The sequence below is a fragment of the Muntiacus reevesi genome, chromosome 13 (assembly GCF_963930625.1).
Source record: "Muntiacus reevesi chromosome 13, mMunRee1.1, whole genome shotgun sequence".
NCBI lineage: Eukaryota > Metazoa > Chordata > Mammalia > Artiodactyla > Cervidae > Muntiacus > Muntiacus reevesi.
In genome coordinates this window covers 26,802,654-26,819,092 of record NC_089261.1, presented here as the reverse complement: position 1 = coordinate 26,819,092, position 16,439 = coordinate 26,802,654, and the positions used below count along the sequence as shown (strand labels likewise).

The 16,439-nt window shown below is 41.7% G+C and overlaps 1 protein-coding gene across 2 annotated transcripts in view; it reads left to right on the top strand.

Moving 5' to 3' along the window:
- The window catches only part of STX2 (syntaxin 2), a 38,362-nt gene extending 28,172 nt beyond the window's left edge, over positions 1-10,190 (top strand). Inside the window, exons 7-11 of one of the 2 annotated variants that reach the window (XM_065904524.1) lie at positions 1,106-1,179; positions 1,298-1,435; positions 4,075-4,185; positions 6,054-6,177; positions 9,269-10,190. In XM_065904524.1, the coding sequence (XP_065760596.1) occupies positions 1,106-1,179; positions 1,298-1,435; positions 4,075-4,185; positions 6,054-6,134 (404 nt within the window). In that variant the 3' untranslated portion in view covers positions 6,135-6,177; positions 9,269-10,190. The remainder of the gene's footprint in view (positions 1-1,105; positions 1,180-1,297; positions 1,436-4,074; positions 4,186-6,053; positions 6,178-9,268) is intronic. The other variant, XM_065904525.1, reaches the window with a different exon arrangement.
- The last annotated feature ends 6,249 nt before the right edge of the window (positions 10,191-16,439 follow it).

Sequence of the window (16,439 nt, the reverse complement as noted above, 5' to 3'; positions counted from 1 at the left end):
CTGTGGGCCTGGAGAGAAGAGAGCAGCTGTGAGCTGGAACCTCCTTCAGTGACATTTTGCCTTTGTTGACATGTAATTGACATACCATGTGAATGGTACTCAAAGTGTACAGTCTAGTGGTCTTTAGTATGTAAATTAGCACAGTCGATTTCAGACCATTTTAATCCCTCCAAAAGGAAACCCATTGTTAGGCACTTCCTGTTTCTCTCTCCAGAGCCCCAGGCACCCACCTGTTTACTCTTCTGTCTATGAATTTGCCTATTTGGGCATCCATATGAATGGAGTCATACAATATATGGTTTCTTGTGACTGGCTTCTTTCACTTGGCACAGGGTTTTCAAGGTTCAGCCTTACTGCAACAAACATCAGTATTTCATCTCTTTTTATTGTTGGATCATGTTCCATTGTGTGGATGGACCATATTAACATTATGTATGTACATCCATCAAGTGATGAACCTTTGGGTGGTTTCTATTTTTTGATAATTATGAATAATACTGCTGTGAATGTTCATATTAAATTATATTTTAATTATTATGATGTTTATTCATTTAATTTTGTCTTTTGTGGCACAGTGTGAAAATAGGAATTATCCATTGGGTTTTTCCAAAATCCTGTGAACTTGTTCATAGGAAGCATTAATACATTTAACTCAAGAAAAAATATTAATAGCCAAAATACAGAAAGTATTAGAGCCTCTGATTCTAGTTATACAATCTTTATTATTTCCAGTTAACATATGCTAAGTCTAGCTTACCCTGCTTTCCTATAAGCCAGTTAAACTTTTAGGAAAACTGATACGCCAAAAATTTGTATCTTATCATTTCCTTTTTATAGTTGTTTCTCACCCATACTAAACTTGGATTTTTATTAGTCATTCCAGTTACAAGGTTTTTCATGAATGTTTTCCTGTTCTTCCTACTTCTTAAGGGCTTATGTTAATTTCTGTCATCATTAATACTTGCCAAAAAATATATTGGAAAAGATAGAAAAACACTGGTTCAAATGTTAGCAACACAGATTTTACCTGCTAACTTATGGATGCAAAGGTAATTTAAAATTACTGCTGCATACTGAGTGGAGTTTTTCCTTGTTGATATTTTAGCTGGAAAAACTACCACCGACGATGAGCTGGAAGAGATGCTGGAAAGTGGGAATCCCTCCATCTTCACGTCAGATGTGAGTGCCAGGCGGCTGTGTGGCCCGCATGTTTGTATTTATACAGATTTTTTTTTCTTTAACCTCTAGAATGATCTTAAGTTCATCAGTATTTCTCCTCTGTTTTTGTTTTTCAAAGATTATATCAGATTCACAAATTACTAGACAGGCTCTCAATGAAATCGAGTCCCGTCATAAAGACATCATGAAGCTGGAGACGAGCATCCGTGAGCTGCATGAGATGTTCATGGACATGGCCATGTTCGTGGAGACTCAGGTAATCACACGCATCTTTGCTTCTCTGAAACAGAGAGCTGTGGTTTGTAAAACCTGATATTTGACTCCAGTCTATCGGGAAAGCCATCATTCTGGATCCAGTCTTGTAATTCAAAAACTGATTGTACCGTTACTGCCATGTAAGGCTCAAATGCTCGAAGCACCTTAAATCTTCAGCAGTAGGGGACTGATTTAAGATATGGTGTGTCCATAGCGTAGGCTGTTAAGCAACCAAAAGTAGACAACATAAACTTTGTTCATGGAAGATTTTGAATGAAATATCCAAATGTCTGTGCTGGAATTTAAGTTGACACAAGAGGGCAATATTCAACCTTATATGTATGTGTGTATGTGTGTATACATATGGGGCTTCCCTGTTGACTCAGATGGTAAACAGTCTGCCTGCAATGCAGGAGACTCAGATTTGCTCCCTGGGTCAGGAAGATGTCCTGGAGAAGGGAATGGCTATCCACTCCAGAGTTCTTGCCTGGAGAATTCCACTCAGATTTGCTCCCTGGGTCAGGAAGATCTTCTGGAGAAGGGAATGGCTATCCACTCCTGTGTTCTTGCCTGGAGAATTCCATGAACAGAGGAGCCTGGTGGGCTGCAGTCCGTGGGGTTGCAAAGAGTCACACACAACTGAGCAACTTAACACTTTCACTTCACTTGCATATGTGTATATACACCTCTACGTATAAATGTAAATATATATGCAGCATACACCCTTATACTGCTATATATATGTGTGTGTGGCATAAAGTCAGCTACCTGAAATAGTCCTCACGGAAGGAAAGAAATATGCCAAGCAGTATAGCAACAGTGGGACTATGGGAGTGTTAGTTTTCTTCTCTAAAATATATTTTCAAGTTTTCTACAAGGAGCAGATATTAGAGTAATAATTTGGAGAAATATATAAAAGAATAGCACCAGAGGGGATAGACTGTGACATAAATAGAAGCTTATACTTACTACAGTGTTCAGTATCACAAGCAGAAGGTGGCAGGTATGAGGAGACCCCTATGAGGGACTGCAGAAGTTAATGCAGTTTTTTAAGAAGATGAAATTTACTCAAGAGGGAGGGGATACACACACACAAACACATATAAAATTATGACTGATTATCGCATTGTTGTGTGGCTGAAACCAAAGCAACTTTGTCAAGCAGTTTTCCTCCAATTAAAAGCATAAAAAAAGAACACACACATACACAAAAAAAGAACATAGAATTCAGTGTAAAATAAAGCTGGTGGTTCCAGTTAGGTGTGTGGGGGTGCTTGCCCCCCCTCTTGTGATGGTGAATAATGTCCTCCGAGACTTTTCAAGTGTGAGGCTCACACTTGGTCACTCATGGGTCGATGGGCCATTGAGTCCAGCCGACTGCCCTGTGAAGGCAAAGTCTTCGTACCTGAGCATCTCAGGATTCACATCACAGTTGTGTCCTCCCTCCCACGGAGGCTGGATTCAGGGTCTCTTGTGGCAGGAACGGTCCTCTGATGGGCCTGTTTGCCGGTTTCCTGGGTTATGTAAGGAGCACTGGGAAGTCCATCTGGGTACCAGATTCAACCTCCATATCGCCACCAACCTTTTGAAGATTTAGCTTGAGGAACTTTGCCACAAAAGTGTGTACAGAGCTGAGGTGCTATGAATTTGCAGATGGGGTGGGGATGGGGCAGGTTCACTCCTTTCTGATTTGGGGGCGCCCATTGCCATTCACAATGCCAAAAGGGAGAACTGGGAGTCTGGCTGCTGCCAGCTTTTGTTTTCAGAAAGGAAACCAGTGAGACAATTAGACCAATTTGAGTACTTTTGTTATTACTAAAGATTTTAGAGTACCTTGGACTTTTAGTTAGGATTGTTCTATGCCAGATGTGTTAATCTCTACTAGAAAAATTGATATATTAATGTATTCTTCTTAGCTTCGTTGCATTGTTTCCTTTCAGAAGTCTGTTAGTATTGCATTGTATTGACTCATCTAATTCAAAATATGTTTAGTCAAAACTGACTAGTATGTTGAAATGCGTGAATGAGTAAGTTAACTCTGCGTCACTCTCCAATGCTTTACTATTCACTGCTGCAGATTATGTCTGCTGGTGGACAGAAAACCAGGTAATGTGCTCTTCTCCCCTGACGCTTCACTGGGTTCACCTCACTTTACATTTTTTTGCTCATTAATCTAGTCAATTTAATGGGAGACATAAACTATTCCTAGTTTACTGGTATTTTAAAGAAATGACAAATATTGTCTACCCATTAGAAAAGAAGTCATTCTTTGTAAGTCATATGTGCATAATAGTAAATGTTAGCTTAGCCTAAAGCCAGCTGCCTCTCATTGACTGTGCCCATTTTAAAAGTGTTCCTATATTAAAGCATATCTCAAAGCCTACTTGATATGCCTTTAATTGTCAGCATTGTTGCCCATCCCTTTTAGTTCTTTTTACAATGTAAGTTGGATTTTGATTACTTTTCATATTGGCACATTTATAATGGTCTCATCTTTTTGTAAATGTGAAAAATATTTCAGTGTCCATTCCATGCACATTACGTTCCTGTGGAAACTTTATTCCTGCTCTCTGACTGTTTTAAGAGGCACAATTAAGTCATTTGAAAGTGTCCTCTAAGTTTGAAACTTTTCATTTTAAGGGTGAAATGATCAACAACATAGAAAAAAATGTTATGAATGCCGCAGACTATGTAGAACATGCTAAAGAAGAAACGAAGAAAGCTATTAAATATCAAAGCAAAGCAAGAAGGGTGAGTTTGGTCTTTCAGAATTAAAGTACGTTTTCCTCTGGATTTGGTTTCACGTGGTCATACACTGATGCAAGCCTTCTTAAATGTATTTCAGGAAATAAACACTTCTTACATTAATTTTGCATTCGAAAACTGAAGTAATTCTTTTTGCTGAAATGTTTGAAGTTATGTTGACGGTGAACCCTGTCAGTTCTAAGTAATGATAACCCTTACTAGGGTTGCCAAAGTTGGCCCCACCTCCCTTTCCTCGGTTGAATATTTTTCAATTCCAGAGTTCTGTGTTTCTTGGGTCATTATTTGGAGGGACATATAAAACTCATGGGACTGGAAATTCTCCTAAAAATCATTGGTTACACACTTTATGCAGTGAACACTTTATTCGCTAGGTTATTTGCTAATCCTTTGGATTGGAGGAAAGAGAATTGCTTGAGACCATGGACCTCAGATGTTATGTAGCACTCACAATGAAGCTTTGTAAAGGATTAATATCTTCATAGTGAAAGCTTTCTAAGGAAACAGCAAAACTATAGAACTCAGTTCTGATTCAGGGATGGGAAGACTGTGTATCTCCTTGTGTGACCTCGCCCATCACATCTTGGTCACATCTTGGTTGCTTTCTCCCCAGTGTAGAGAAGAGCGACCCAAGGCACCAAACCCCTGCTTTCAGTGCCTGTCACTCTCCCTCCTGCTGTTAGATGCCTTTCTCAGTGCCTGTCAGGGGAGATTTCCATGCGATATCACCAAGGCCTTGTAAAGAGGGAGTTTCAGAATGTTGAGGAAAAATGAAGAGTCAGATTCACCCGTGACAATGGTCCATAGATGTTCTCAAATATGAGGCACATCAGGGCTTTCGTGTCAGCCTGCAAAGCATCGCACCCTGCTTTCTCTTGGGAATATCTGTGTATTAATTATCTTTGAGATGTAAGACATGGTTTCTTACATCATTCTGTGTTACCAGATTTTGAAATATTGAGCCTTAAACTAAAGTGAGGTGGTGAGGTCCAAGTGTGAAGTACTCTGGTTTAGGCACAAAATGGACTTACACTTTAAAGCAGTCACTAAAAAAGGACAGGTCCCATCCTTTCTCCGTGACCTGAACAGCAGGTCAGACCAGTGAACATTTCCATGAGACGTCCTCATCTCATCCTGATCTGGCAGAGATGGCCTTGCTCTAGCAGGTGGCCGGGGCAGTGCCTTACCTGGAGTGACCACTGGTCAGAACCTGAGGCTCATTTCGAAATTCATCACGACTTCTCCAACTCGAGGCCTGACATCTGAAACCAGCCACAGCTTGTTCATCTCTCACCCTGCTGTTGGGTGTGTGGTCCTCGAGATGTTGGCCATCTTCTCTCATGGTGTCCTGGTTCCATTCCCAGGGCAGCCGGGTTAGCCCCTGAGAGACCGGATGATGCTAGTGGAATGATCTGTTTTGTTCAGTGTGGCAGTTAAGTGAAGGACTTACCTGCCAACAGCAAACAAACAAGAAGAAAAGTGTAGGGCTTATTAAACAGATCACTGATTTCCTAATTCGCTGACCTAGCCACACAGCTCTCTATACATGAAAAAAAAATCAGCTGTATGTCTCAGTTCATCAGAAATTTATCAAAAGAATGTGGTCATGCAGCTTTCTCATTGATAAAAGGTAATATTTCAAGTTCTATAATAGTACATCTCCAAATAGTCTGACCTCATTAAATTAAAAATCCCTCTTTTGGACAACTGAAAATTGTCAAACAATTAATCATTGTCCCACAATTTAGATTTTAAAACACATTCCGATGGATTATTTGACTTTTAAATGAATGGTATCTTCTAATACGGCAATATGGAATTAACCATGATATAATCAGCTTGCTTTTCTTTGACAGAAAAAGTGGATAATTGTGGCTGTGTCACTGGTTCTGTTGGCTGTGATTGCTCTAATTATTGGTTTATCAGTTGGCAAGTGATGATGTGGATAACGGCAGCATGCATGTCTCTGCCAGCACGGCAGTAAGTAACTAATCAACTAATCTGCTTACTTACTCGCCCAATTAGCTAATAGTGGTGCTCGCCCAATTCGGAAATACTGGAAAGTAACAAAAGCCTGCCAGGGGAGTGTTTGCCTGACTTCTGAATTCAGGTCTCTAGTCATCGTGTGCTGAGAATAAGCATTGATTGAGTTGCCATCCATTTCTAAAGCAGGGTTGTCTTCCTGCTGTTTTCTGAAACCCGTGGATTTGTTTAGATGTGATAGTAGGGGTGGCAGCAGCTCCTGACTCTTCAGGCTTTTGTTTTTGATCCAGAAAGACGTTTCCTCCTTATTGGGGCCCCTCATTAGTGGAATAACCTTAGTAATGAGGATTAATTCTCAATGAAAAAACTAACATTTAATATTTAATTTGTCTCTTAAGTTTTAATTCTTAGAATAAGTGCAACAACCGAACGTGCTTTGTGAGCTATTTATTTGCTCACCATTTTACTATGGAATTAGAGGAAATGGGACAAAAGCTTGAAGAATACTCAGTGGAACCAATAGACTTCGTCTCACTTGTTTCCACTGGCATCATCCAGTTTGTTTTAAATGTGTCCACATTAAAATGAAAACTTGTACTGAGTAGCGTGCCTGTTAATTCTTAATTTAAAGGGTTTGGAATACAAAAGATACTCAAAAGATATTATTTATTTAGAGCACCTTTATTTCTATTCACTGTATGAGGGTCACCTTTCACCAAACTTTGGTAGATTTTGTGCTTTTCGTCTCTTTTTATGCATTTGGAATCATCCTTCTTTCACCTCTCAAGCTAGCATGCTTTCTGGTGTCTCAAATTTGGACATACTAGTTATTTATTTTAAAATGTTTGTTTGGCATAATCATTGGAATTAAAATTGTATCCAGATTGTGACAAGTAGTCCTTGATGAATTAGTTATTTTATTGTGAAAGCAGCTGCTGGCTTGATAAACACTTGGCACTTTACTAAAGAAGAGGTGTTTCCTAGTGTGAGGATCTGTGCGCTGAGCACGCAGTTAGCAGGTGAGGATTCTGACATTCACGGAAGCATGGGCTTGCACTCGGAAGCTCCAGGATGTTGAGTTTGCTAGTGGGCCATTTTTTTCAGGAGGCAGAAGGAGCTCTGAGCATTCTCTTCATCAGGCAGGACGTTTATGTGTCTCTCTATGCTTTCCTGTTGCCTCTGCTGAACTAATGACATGTGATTTTCCTTCACTAATAATAATGTCTTTAAAAACTATTTTAGAATTCTTTATGAACTGTGTATAAACTCTGCGTTTTCTTAGCTTTTCCTAGTGGCCGTTATATGGTTAGTTGGATGTGTTTCTGCTAAAGATAAACATAATTTGAGATCAGAGCTGTGACGATGCTGTTGAATAAGGGCAGGCTCCTCCCAGCATGGTTGTGGGGGAGCCCCAGGCTTGCTCTATGCCCTGGTCCTGGGGGGCTGCTGTATCTTCATGCCTTTAAGCATATGTGAACACAAAACACATCAGAATGCATACCAACAATTTTTTTTTTAATATAAATGCAGTGGTTGGTGTCTTTAATTATACTTTTGAACATCTAATATATTCTTTCAGCAAGTGGTTCAGCACAGCCTTCTCTGGGCCTGCAGGCACTGTGTGGAGGGAATCCTGGTCCCTGTAACTGCAGCAAGGCCCAGATGCCCGGCTTTCTATCCGAGGATGTGGCTGAGAGGGCACGTGGCTGTGATCTAGGTGTAGTAGGTGGCAGCTTGACTCAGGGTGTGCATGGGCCACCAAGGAGAAGTCCAGGCATTTGACTGGAGCTGTGAGCAGGATGTTGGACGAGAATGGTCGTCCCATCTGTGGTATTGAGGGTGCAGGAACCCAGCCATGGTGTGGGATTCAGGAGGCATTTCCAAAAGCCAGATGTGCAAGCACACACCCATGCATGGTACCCAGAGACCTGGCAGATGCCTGGATGGCAGCGAGGTGCAGAGCCGCCTGGTGGCTGAGGTTAACAGGGGCATATGGAACAGGTTCTGGAGCTGAAGGGTGGTACTGCTGGGAAGGAAGGAGTGATGGACCCAAGGAAAAAGGTGTGCCTAGAAAGATGCTGAGAGAGGCTCGCAGGGAGACACACGAAGAGATGTCAGGATGGTTAGGACCAAGGCCTCAGCTTTCCAGGAAATGTGCATATATTAATAAGTGACATGAAATGTGAGGGTGTGATGTCCTGCAGGCTCTGGTCCCTAGGTTCTGAGTAATTGACAGGAGAGTTTCCTGAGGGACCTGGCCATGCTTGTCTTCATAACTCATGCAGTGATTGATGGCGTTCTCAGCACTGACCAGTTTCAGCAGCTGTGGTTTCTCAGGTGAAAGTGTGCCATGTGTTTGGTAACTGTAGTTTAAAATGATGCATCTCTGCTGTTTACCAAGAGAACTCGAGGTCAGACAGTGTGATATGCCTTTCATCTTTGTGAATTCCTCACCTTCTCCCATAGATGGTATTCCTAGAGAGACTAGATTTCTCAAGCCAGAGATTGTTTAGCTTTTCAGCTGTGCAAGGATGCTTGTTAATTGGAAGCAAAAAGTTAAATGTTGTATTGCCTTCCTCTGGGATGAGGATGCGATAGAAGACTGAGTTAATGGTGTGTTGATTTTTTACATGCATCTTACCTCAATGTAAAAAAAAAAGGATAAATAAGATTTTTTTTCAGCAAATGAGAAATAAATCCATTTAAAGTTATAAGAAGATGTATAACGCATCCAAGAAACAATAGTTGGGATTTTACTGTGATCGATAGAGAGTGTTCGTCAAGAACCCACATAGTGCCAAGTAGGCATTGTGTTTTACCTCTAGGAGTCACTGGTTATTGCTTTAATAGTATGTATTTTAAATTACTAAATTCATTTAATTTAATGTATGTGTGTCTGTAACTTCATACTTTGCCTCTGGAACGTCTCTTCCCCACTCCTCCCTTTCCTATGACCTGTGGGGTCTCTTTCTTGATGATGGATTTTAAACCATCTCAAATTCCAAGAGAATTTTGTTAGGAAATGACATTAGTGATTTCTTTCCTTTGCTATCTTGCAAATTAATAAATGTTTTTCTTTATCTTGCAGAAAATGATGTTCATTATTATCTGTGTAGTTATTTTGCTTGTGATCCTTGGAATTATCCTAGCAGCAACATTGTCATAGCAACTGTATCCCAAGAGCCATTTGTCCTTGGAGTCAGACCACATCTGCAGCAAATCAGCATCCTCCCATTTCATGAATGAATCCTAGACATTGTGACATGTGGCATTGAGCACTGATATTTTATTAGTGAATTCAAGGAGCGAACACAACAGAATGTATTGTTCGGTGGAAAACACAGAATGGATGTGATGCGTTAACCCAGACATCCTTGGACTCTAAATAACACAGCACAAACATTTAACAATGTGAAACTTGTTTCAGTGGCCTTAAAATAAGGAATTATTGAAATTTTCAATTTTTTTATATTTCAGTGTTAAAAATATGTATGTGAAGTACAATTAGGAATATCTTATGTTATGAAACTGTTAGATTTCAGGTCTAAGACTTTCTTCCCTCTCCCAGCTAACATGCTCTTTATGAGACGTTTTTGTACTATGTTTCACTCATGTTTGTTTATGTTTGCAAAAATTATTTTTATTATCACAGAGCTGTTTTGTAAGATATCTATAAGTTTAAATGTTTATAAATTAATTGTTTAATATATTAACATCTTCATTTACTCCAATTTTATATCTTAACTATTGCCTTTTAAAAGAAATAGGAAAAAAACTTCATGATATTAGAGCCATCTTTGCACAGTTGTTTACAAAGTTTGCCATCAGCATAGAAAACATTGGTTGCAAAGTACCCCAAAAAGCCTTTCTAGTTCCTTCTGTTGAAATTGATTTATAAGGTTCAAATCTGCCCAATACCCTCCAGGAAAAGCTTGATTATCGTACTCAGCTTCCTTTCTATTTGTTCGATTACCCGAGATAATAAATTAGTTACTCCACTGTAAAGACAATGGTCTCTGCTTTCATTCATTACAAAAGAAGGTTTGTGTTTCCCTGTTCACATTAATAAAGTCTGAATTTAAGATGGTGATAAAATCAAATTTTAAACTAAAGGGGATTATTCCCAGACATTAAGTCACTCTTTTAAACTGTTGTACAGATCACCTGAATGTTCTTGTTACGTATCTACTATTCTGCTGAACTTTAAAAGTTAATTCTCAAAGTTTACAGGAATCTGTAATTAACATTTGTATTACTTCTTAATTTTTTTAAATTATAATATGCTTTATATTTAGACTGTAAAATGTACAAAATCTTATTAGCGAATGGGCATCTATATGATACCAAGTAGTCAAAACTTTAAATGAATATGTGAAGGATATTCAAAATATAGTTATCTCTTGTTACTTCTGTATGTGATTGTGTAAGCTCGTGACTGTAACTTGACATTGTCTGGCTTGAAAACTAATACATAGACACGCCTGATTGCAAGCTGTAAGTGTGAATTACAGAACCGTTTAGAAGCCGTGCTCCCTCTTGAATACAGTTATGAATTCCATGCGTTCATGCTTTATACATCTGATTGCTTAGCTCAGAGTCAAGTCCATATGTGTGCATTTTATTTTCTTGCTGGTCATCACTGTGTAGTCAGGATTCCTATAGGACTCTTCTGACTCCAACATATATGTTTCTTAAACATATATGGGACGGACTCCCTGGTTGGTGCTTATGTTGATGGTATGACTTGTCCTGAGGGATTTAATTATCCAGAGATCATGCTTGTGTCAGTGTAACTTTTGTACATCTGTCTACCGTATGATCATGTGCACGTGTGGAGACACTTCATGCTCCCCACGTGTCCCACTGTCGCTTCAAGTGAAGTCTTTCTAGCTCCCAGTCCTCATAGCAATTCTTACTGTATCTTTTCAAGACATTCTTCCTGGATTTGAAACACTTACTGAATCTGTGTTTTATAGTTGAAGTTAAAGAACTGCTTTTTGATTTCTCCTTAAGATGTGTAAGTCATTTGCCAGGTAACTCATTTTGTATGTCTAAGCCTCATGTACTTATTTGACATTGGATTTTTAAAAATACATATACAGGTTCACTTGTTACTTTTTAAATCATTTCTTGAAATTTCATGTTTACATTAAAAAAAAAAACCTCAAAAGAACCCAAAAAAGAAATATTTTACTTTCTGCCTTGTTCATTTCTAGAAGGATTTGGGGGGAGATATTTTATTGCATATCCATAAATAAATTGTTACAAGCATATTACCTGGGGCTGTTGTTATGTGTAATGATACAATGTAAGTTAATAATTTTAGGTGTTTTTGGTAAGTTTTTGATTATTTGTTGTTACCAACTTCTGTAGTTTGGCTGTCAGGTATTAAGAAACCCACCTGGGTTCTTGCTGTTGACAACAAATGCTAATTTAGGGAATTTGGCTTTGCATGCTTCTGCCAATTTGACATGTTCGCATTGACAGTTATTAACAGGGCACCCCCCTCCACTTTCTTATTAACTGGAATTTCCCTAATCCATAATCCTTACTGAATTCTAATCATGTTGAAAAGTGGTGTTCAAAATCCGGCATGTAAAAGAAAGAAAAATAAGCTAGTTCTGGAGAACATCAGTTCATGAAGGCTGGACACCCCCCCCACCCCCACTCATGTGTTACCTCTAGCCTCCTTTTCCTCTGTTCTTCCCCGGTGACTTTCCTTTCAAGCTGCAGTCTTGACATGCACACTCAGTAATTTAGTGCCTTGGTTTATATTTTTTAAAGACTATGAAGTTTATCACCTGAGTTTTTTAGGTTCACACCCTGGGGAGTTTCCCAGCTGGAAAGGTTCCCAAGGGCTAGTGAGGCTGAGGAGGAGGCAGCCCCCCAACTTCCTCGGAGGTTTGTCTGGGGTGCTGCGGGGCACGATCACCACCCACCTGCCCGCTGCACCTTTGAGTTGAGAGAGGGGTCTTCCTGAGGTTCAGACACCCACGCCGCTCCAAGGTCTCCGCACCTGCTCTGTCGAGGGGTGTCCTTGAAACGGTTCCCGCAGTGGACATGGGTGCTGGGGGGCGGGCAGAGCAGACACTGAAGAACAGGGCTGGGTTGCCGGGCCTCCGATGCCCAGGGGCCACCTGTGGGTCAGTGAGCAGTCACGTCCTCTCCAGGACCTCTTCCGACGGTTTTTGTTAATTTCTTCAGTAAATCTAAGCTCACATCCTTTCATGAGTTTAAATGGTGGGGCCCCCAGGTCAGGGGGCTTGGGTTGGAAGAGCCTGGGTCACAGGAGAGACCCTGGGGGGCTCAGGGGTCAGGGTCGCCCAGGGATTTGGTGGTCCTGGTTGTGGGTTGGGGCCTGGTTCAGGGGCTCCAAGCAGGTCAGGGGGGCCTGGGTCAGGGTAGTGGGGAAGGCCAGGAGTCAGTTCGTATCTTCTCATGGCTATGACTCGTGTGCTTGGCAAGGACCCCTTGTGACAGCTGAGGCCTCCCCAGCCATGTGCCCCCCACCCCCCCTTCCTAGGTTACTGTTTCAGTGAACACAGCAGCACACACCCCCACCCCCCTCCCCCACCTCCCCCTCCCCTACATGAAGGAGAGCATCAGTGAGAAGAATCGACTCCAGAGGGAAACAAGTCCAGAACCAGCTTCTGGAGGGCAGCTGAGCAAATCCTGGGGCTTTGCTTGGTTTTAAAGTGTGAAACCGACACGATATGCACGGGATACAGGACACAGTCTTGACCTCATCCAACCCTAGTTCCCGCCTTTGCTAAGACAGGATCCAGTGTTCGGTGTGGATGAGACGGCACATTTTGGGGTTTCAGTGCAGCAGGAGCTCTGTAGAGGCGTCGCATGTCCTAGCCGCAGCCGGAGTGATGTGCCCGTGTTTCCAGAGAGAGTACCGTGTGGACAGTGAGCCATTTTGTTTTCTTTTGTGGCAACATCCAGTTGTCATCTTCTGACTCGCATCCCCTGAATGAGCAGATTCCTAAACCAGGAAGATGGTTACAGGTCCGGTTGTGAGAAAGGGGTAAGTTCCAGAAGAGGTGGCATGATCGAGGGCAGGGCCACGTGTTAGTAGGTTCAGCCTGCAAGCCTGGGACTTATGTTGACTGCAAAAAAAAAAAAAAAAAAGCACACAACCTGAAAGTTGAGAATGATGTTTTATTTGGTGGCCTTACTGAGGATGTAAGCTGGGTACAGCCTTTTAGATCGCTCTGAGGGACTGCTCCAAAGAGGTCGGGGAACAGCCAGGATGTATATTGTGTTTTCGCTAAAAAACAAACATGTAGTCCAACACCGAAAGGTTAATGCTAATTACAAAACCAGACATCTCAATGATTTAAGTGATTTTCTAGGGATGGGAAGATGAAAGCGTCAGGATTCATTGAAATTATTCCTTTGATATGCACCTTAACTATCTAGGGCCAGTATCCTACTTTTCTCCATCCGATTCCCCTCAGGCTGAGTGGCTGATGACTTGATTGTGAGCAACATTCGCTGTTGACTAGAGTAGCAGGCAATATATATTTTTAATTGAAGCATAGTTGATTTATGATGTTCCATTAGTTTCTGCTGTAAAGCAAAGTGACTTAGTCTATGCACATATATACATTTAAAAAAATATTCTTTAACATGGTTTATCACAGGATGTTGACTGTAGTTCCCTAGGCTGTCCAGCAGGACCTTGTTTATCCATCTTATGTATACTAGTTGGCCTCTGCTAACCCCACACTTGCAGTCCATCCTTCCCCACACCCTCCACCTTGGCCACCACAAGTCTGTTCTCTGTGTCTGTGAGTCTGTCTGTTTTGTGGATTGTTTGTGTCATATTTTAGATTCCACATATAAGTGATGTCATATGCTATTTGTCTGACTTTGTAAGATAATCTCTAGTTGCATCCATGTTGCTGCAAATGACAGTATTTCATTCTTTTTAAGGGCTGAGTAATCTTCCATTGTATACATGTACCACATCTTTATCCACTCTTCTGTCGATGAGTACTTAGGTTGTTTCTGCGTCTTGGCTATTGCTATGAACAGAGGGGTGCATGTATCTTTTTGAATTAAAGTTTTCTCTGGATATATGCCCAGGAGTGGGATTGCAGAATCACATGGTAATTCCATTTTTAGTTTTTTGAGGAAGCTGCATACTGTTCTCCATAGTGGCTGCACCAACAGTGTAGGAGGGTTTCCTTTTCTCCACACCCCATCCAGCATTTTTCTTGTGTAGACTTTAATGATGGCCATTTTGACTGGTGTGAGGTGGTATTTCACTGTGGTTTTGATTTACATTTCTCTAATAATTAGTGACATTGAGCATCTTTTCATGTGCCTATTGGCCATCTATATGTCTTCCTTGGAGAAATTGTCTGTGAGTAGGGATGTTTTATCAGAAAGCTGTGTCTGATATAAACTGGAGATCCCTGGATAAATAGAAGTGCTTGGCACAGGACACAGGAAGATGGGAGTGGCTCTGAGGCTTTGGTTGAAGGGCAACTGCTAAGAGGTTTCTCTCCTCAGTGGGGAGGCCAGTGTTCCACAGTGAACAGCTTCCTGTGGCCACAGCTGCTTTGTTCAAAACACGGTGACACGCTTCATGCACACCCACTTGGCGCCCGTCAGAAGCCCTTATTCCGGCAGTCAGATTGCAAAGCAGAGTCGTGAGCAGAGTATTTTGGGCAGCATCTCAGCAGAGGTAACATCAGCCATGCAGACATCCTCTTTTTGGGGAGAGGTCTCCTGCAGATCTAACCTCACTGCAGAATTTCCCTGTCCAGTTCCTGGGACCGTGACGTGTGGAATTGGGATGATCCCTCCAGCCGTGGGCATCTCCGGGGCTGTTCAGACTGGGCACTTTTCATGAACAGACACAATCCGCCAAAAAGTGAGTACTTACAGCAGTCATCCCACCCACAGGGGAGAATATTACTCTGCCCGCTTCCTCCACCTCTCTAAGAGGATGTGTCTTCCTGTTGGTTTGTCATTTTTTCATGATGCAGAACAGAGTCAGGGCAATGGGTGGAGAGAAAGGAAGAGACAGGAAGAGAGGGGAGGGGCTTGTGTGCTGAGCTGATTCTAGCACATTCCATGGGAGGGGAAACTAGCGTGAAACTGGTGAAGAAACAGGATAGAAAAGAGACAGAAAAAGATGCAGAGGCTGCAGTAGTTGAACAGGAGAGTAAACCAAGAAGGAGGGACTGAAAATTTCTGGAAGCTGGGTGCCAGGAAGGCTGTGAAAATCTTGACTCCCTCACCGATGCCGAATAGAAATACGGAGACAGCATTTGGAGGAAATAGAAGAGTGGCTTCATTCTTTTTGCCAGGCCAAGGGGAAGAACACAGCAGGCTAGCACCTCAAGAACTGTGCTCCTCTTTATATCCTCATGAAGGTTTTGGGTTTTTTTCTTTTTCAAGATTTCAAAACCACCACGGCTGGCATCGGGGAACTCAGCAGCCGGGTCTGGTATCCCTGAAGTTATCAACCTGTGACTTTCTATCTGAAATGCAGAATGCTACAAGAGAGGGTAGGGGGAGAAGGATGTCAGGTGCAGTGTATAATCTAAATGGAGTCAGAGTAACTAGCTTTATGATGGACAAGTCCAGCTACAAGCATGTGTTAGTCATAGTAACAGTTAAGGAATAACCAAGATTGTGTAACTCTTCCAGGACTGTTTGGCTGGTATGTGCCAAAGGCTGTTCACTCAGTTCTGTTTTTGCTGTAACAGAAAGGATATTTTCCAGGGGAGGTGGGCTGGGGTGGGGAGTCAGTGAGAGGTTTCTAAGTGTGGAGAATTAGATTCAGAGGGAAAGAAGATGCTCACAGGAATAGCCACATGTCTCCAAATCTGAAATTCTTCCAGAATAAACAGTAGATTTAACAAGTAATTTAACAAGATTGTTGTGATTTATGAATGAGATGCCTGAAATCTTTTTCTAGAAGCACAACTAAAGATTGAAATTCCTTTTTATTCTGCCTGGTTCATGAGGAGCATCTTCCACGAGGGCCCTGGCACCCACGTAGGTTACAATAGGCTAGGCTGTCACTTCAGTCATGTCCAACTCTTTGTGACCCTATGGACCAGAGCCTGCCAGGCTCCTCTGTCCATGGGGTTCTTCATATCCAACTCTTTGTGACTCTATGGACCAGAGCCCGCCAGGCTCCTCTGTCCATGGGGTTCTTCATGTCCAACTCTTTGTGACCCTATGGACCAGAGCCTGCCAGGCTCCTCTGTCCATGGGGTTCTTCAGGCAATGAT